This window comes from Etheostoma cragini, unplaced genomic scaffold (assembly GCF_013103735.1).
Source record: "Etheostoma cragini isolate CJK2018 unplaced genomic scaffold, CSU_Ecrag_1.0 ScbMSFa_135, whole genome shotgun sequence".
Classification (NCBI taxonomy): Eukaryota; Metazoa; Chordata; class Actinopteri; order Perciformes; family Percidae; genus Etheostoma; species Etheostoma cragini.
The window spans coordinates 1-4,988 of record NW_023265396.1 but is presented as its reverse complement, the minus strand read 5'-3'; the positions used below and the strand labels follow the sequence as shown (position 1 = coordinate 4,988).

Here is a 4,988-nt window from a genome sequence, read left to right as displayed (position 1 = left end):
TCTGGATGCCTCAGACCTTTATAACATCTGGATGCCTCAGACCTTTATAACATCTGGATGCCTCAGACCTTTATAACAACATCTGGACGTCCGAGACCTTTATAACATCTGGATGTCTGAGACCTTTATAACAACATGTGGATGTCTCAGACCTTTATAACATGTGGATGCCTCAGCCCTTTTAACAACATCTGGACGTCTGAGACCTTTATAACAACATCTGGACGTCCAAGACCTTTATAACATCTGGATGTCTGAGACCTTTATAACATCTGGATGTCTCAGACCTTTATAACAACATCTGGACGTCCGAGACCTTTATAACATCTGGACGTCTGAGACCTTTATAACAACATCTGGACGTCCGAGACCTTTATAACATCTGGATGTATGAGACCTTTATAACAACATGTGGACGTCCGAGACCTTTATAACATCTGGACGTCTAATGGTTTTGTTCCGTCAGTCAGATAGCATCCAGGTTCAGATTTCCCAGTCTCCCCAGCGGTCCCAGTCTCTCCAGCGGTCCCAGTCTCCCCAGCGGTCCCAGTCTCCCCAGCGGTCCCAGTCTCCCCAGCAGGTCCAGTCCGGTCCGGGCAGCCAGCAGAGACACCATGTCGTTGCAGCCGGCGTTCACCGCCACGTCGTACGCCGTCTGCTCGCCGGCGTTCCTCCGCCGCACGCCGGCCTGACAGCTGGAGAATTCAAAGGATTCAGGACCTGGTTTATCTACTGGTTGGTTCTGGGGAGCCGTCCCCGGGACACTTCTGACCCGAGGACAACAAGAGGGGTAATATAGATGAGAAACTTAACAAAAACAAGAAGAACTTAACCCTTCACAACAGCTCTATACATCAATACTTGTATGATGTAATAGTTTTGGATTCATGACCCCTCGATCTGTTTAAACTACACGGGAGAAGTACCATCAAAGTACTGGTACTTTTACTGTAATACAATCTTTTTCCTCCTCTTCACAGTTCCTGTTTTCTTTCAGATCGTTCATAGATGTCGACAAAAAGACGCAGAAATGTAAAAAGTAAAAATATAAATTAAATGCAACTAATACAGAAGAAATGTGGGAAGCGTGAGAAACGTCGAACAGCTGTCAACACGCCTGATCTGAGTCCTGATCTGAGTCCTGATCTGAGTCCTGATCTGAGTCCTGATCTGAGTCCTGATCTGAGTCCTGATCTGAGTCCTGATCTGAGTCCTGTAGTGACTTTGACTCATTATGTGTTTGTGGTCATTGTGCGTTTGTGTCTCTTTGTGTTCGCTATGCGTCTGTAGTCATGTGACATGGAGGCGTGGCCTGGTTTCAGCATCTGGAGGATTCTGCCAGACCGCTCATTCACTCACTCCGAGTCTTAAAGTGTGCAAACATTCCCGCAGTAGTGAGTGTGTGTTGCTACCTGAGCAGGACCCGAGCACACTGCAGACCGTCAGATCCCAGAGCTGCAGCATCATGCAGAGCTGTGTTCTTCATCCTGATGAAGAGGAAGAGGAGATTTTAACATTTCAAGTTCCTGAAGCTGTGACTGTACTCTCTAAGCCAGGTAACATCTGCCATTACTCCATGTGTTGCTGTAAAAAACAGACTCCATGTAAATAATCACTACTTTTAGCGTGTATAGAGCAGCATATCTCCACCAGACTCCATGTAAATAATCACTACTTTTAGCGTGTATAGAGCAGCATATCTCCACCAGACTCCATGTAAATAATCACTACTTTTAGCGTGTATAGAGCAGCATATCTCCACCAGACTCCATGTAAATAATCACTACTTTTAGCGTGTATAGAGCAGCATATCTCCACCAGACTCCATGTAAATAATCACTACTTTTAGTGTGTATAGAGCAGCATATCTCCAACAGTCTCCATGTAAATAATCACTACTTTTAGTGTGTATAGAGCAGCATATCTCCACCAGACTCCATGTAAATAATCACTACTTTTGGCACTTTTAGCACTTTTAGCTACTTTTGACTCAATAGCAGCGTTCATGCACAAGAGCTCTGGCTCAAATGGGGAGCCGTGGCTCAATGTCACTACTCGTGCTCTCAGAAGGGAATGTCGCCGTGCTGAGAGAAAATGGAAAAAAGACAAACTCCATGTGTCTCTGGGGTTTTTAAGAGACTGTTTGTCCAACTACCAGGTCGCTGTTAAAGCTGCAAAGACTCAGTATATGTCAAACCTTGTGCAAAACAACTGTCACAAAGCTCATGTCCTTTTTAGTGTTTTAAATAGGATAATCAATCCCGCTGAACATACTGGTATTATTCCTATAGTGCCCTTCTCTGTGACAGATTTTGTAAATTCTTCACTGATAAGGTGTCCAGAATCCGGGCTTTAACCCTTTGTGCTGTGCACAGATGCAGATCCAAGTGTCATACCTTTCTGTTCAGCTGTTTTTGAAGATTTTAGGCCAATATCTTTCTCTGATTTGGCAAGGACGGTCCATAGTTTGAAACCCTCCATTTGCTCATTGGACAGCCTTCCTGCCAAGCTTTTTACAGATGTTTTCGACTCTGTTGGGCCTTGTATTTTAAATTTGATAAATTTGTCTCTTTCAACTGGGTGTGTTCCAGCTGCTTTTAAAAAGGCCGTTGTACAACCCCTCCTTAAAAAGCACAATCTGGACCCTTCTGCTTTGTCCAACTACAGGCCAGTTTCTAAGCTGCCTTTTTTATCCAAAGTTTTAGAAAAAGTGGTATATGCCCAACTTCAATTACATCTTAACTCGAACAACATCTTTGAAAAATTCCAGTCTGGTTTTAGATCTTGTCACAGTACAGAAACTGCTCTTTTAAAAGTTTTTAATGATCTTTTTTTAAATTTCTGATTCTGGTAGCTCTGCTGTTTTAGTGCTTTTAGATTTGACTGCAGCGTTCGATACGGTTGATCACAAGATTTTATTGACAAGACTCGAGTCCTGTGCAGGCGTTAAGGGCACAGGTCTGAAGTGGTTTCAGTCATATCTGACAGACAGGTCTTTTTCTGTAAACCTCGGGCCTTTTTACTCAAATAAAGCCCCGATTGACAGCGGGGTGCCTCAAGGCTCAATTTTAGGCCCAGTCTTGTTCTCGCTGTATATGCTGCCCCTCGGATCAATCTTCCTAAAACACAACATATCATTTCACTGCTTTGCAGATGACGTGCAGATTTACCTACCTTTGAATTCTAAAACAAACTCAGCTGAAGCTCTGAGTAAATGCCTACATGACGTAAAAGACTGGATGTCATTGAATTTTTTGAACTTAAATGATAAAAAAACTGAAGTTGTAATTTTTGGGAAGCCCGATGTCTCTGGTTTTAACAATGCTCTGGGTCCTATGTTCTCAAATTGTTGCCCACTTGTAAAAACTGTTTGTGTTTTTATTGACAGTTCTTTTAAACTGGATAAACAGATCAGTTCAGTGGTAAAAACAAGCTTTTTTCAGCTCAGACTTCTTGGGAAGGTCAAGCCTTACCTGCCCCATCGCCAACTGGAAACAGCTGTGCATGCCTTGATTACAGATCACCTGGACTACTGCAACTCACTGTACTATGGCCTTGAGCAGTCTTCAGTTCGCCGATTACAGCTGGTCCAGAATGCGGCTGCACGCCTGCTGACAGGAAAAAGGCGCTATGACCACATCACCCCCCCCCCCGTTTTTAGAATCCATGTTAAGATCTTATTGTTTGGTTTTAAATCTCTTAATGGGCTGGCACCATCATATTTATCTGACATGCTGGTTTTGCACGCTCCAGTCAGAGCACTCAGGTCCAGGACCAGTTGCTTTTAGACTGTCCCAGAACCAGACTGAGACCCAGAGGGGACAGAGCTGTCTCAGTAGCAGGTCCTAAGCTCTGGAACTCTCTCCCTCTGAACATTAGAGCAGCTTCCTCTAGTCAGAGTTTTAAATCACTTTTAAAAACTCATCTCTTTGCACTGGCTTTTAACACAAGCTGAGCTGTGACATCTTGTTGTTGTATTGATTTGAGCAAAGCTTTTTAGTTGTTGTATTTTAGTTGTTTTTGGTATATTCAGTTTTAGATGTTTTTTCCGGATATTTGTTATGCCCTTTTATTATGCTGTTATCTATAATTGTACAGCACTTTGGGGCGGTAGCGAATGTTTGTAAATGTGCTATATAAATAAACCTTGACCATGTATAGAGCAGCATATCTCCACCAGACTCCATGTAAATAATTACTACTTTTAGCGTGTATAGAGCAGCATATCTCCACCAGACTCCATGTAAATAATCACTACTTTTAGTGTGTATAGAGCAGCATATCTCCACCAGACTCCATGTAAATAATCACTACTTTTAGCGTGTATCGTGTGGGTTTGGTGATGGTGATGTTGGGTTTCTGCCGGTGGTCTTACGGTCCGGACTGCTGGTTGACGTCGGCGCCTCGCTGCACTAAGACAGGAAGTACATCATGGTGGCCGTTCACCACGGCAACCGCCAGAGCGTGTCGGCCGTCGGCAGCGCAGCAGGAAGGGTCCGCCCCCTGGTGGTTACCGTGGAGACAAACAGAGTCAAGTGACCGAGGAGGCTGCTGATTGGAAGAAGTATCCAGATCCTTTACTGCAGTTAGAGTACTAATACCACACTATATAAATACTCTGTTACTTCAGTAACTAATGTAACTAGTAACTTTATTAGCTCAACATTTGGACTGTAGTACAGTACTGGAGGAGATGTACTTAGTTACTTTGTACCTGATCCAGGAGCTGCTGCACGACGCTGATCTGACCCCGACCCGGACCCAGCTCCGCCAGCAGCTGCACGTCCTTCACCTGGACCAGGAGAACCAATCAGAGAGCAGCATTCATCTCTGACTGGACAGCAAGTCAGACAGCAGCAGGTTCTTCCCTCAGGTGAGCTTTCATCCACCTTCAAACAGGAAAACACTAACTGTGTGTGTGTGTGTGTGTGTGTGTGTGTGTGTGTGTGTGGGTGTGTGTGTGTGTGTGTGTGTGTGTGTGTGTGTGT

At 44.2% G+C, this 4,988-nt stretch overlaps 1 protein-coding gene across 1 annotated transcript; it reads right to left on the bottom strand.

Moving 5' to 3' along the window:
- Positions 1-38: 38 nt before the first annotated feature.
- On the bottom strand, positions 39-4,824 carry dzank1 (double zinc ribbon and ankyrin repeat domains 1). Its single transcript, XM_034865295.1, has 4 exons — positions 4,715-4,824; positions 4,376-4,503; positions 1,413-1,487; positions 39-695 (listed from the first exon to the last, which is right to left on the bottom strand). The coding sequence occupies exons 3-4, from the start codon at positions 1,484-1,486 to the stop codon at positions 467-469; spliced, it is 303 nt and encodes a 100-aa protein (XP_034721186.1). The 5' UTR covers position 1,487; positions 4,376-4,503; positions 4,715-4,824; the 3' UTR covers positions 39-466.
- Positions 4,825-4,988: the final 164 nt, after the last annotated feature.

Excerpts from the sequence above, each read along its gene's own strand:
- dzank1 (XM_034865295.1), bottom strand. The coding sequence starts at position 1,486 with ATGAAGAACACAGCTCTGCATGATGCTGCAGCTCTGGGATCTGACGGT. Across the intron at positions 696-1,412 it reads TGTGCTCGGGTCCTGCTCAG|CTGTCAGGCCGGCGTGCGGC; the intron begins GTAGCAACACAC and ends TGAATTCTCCAG.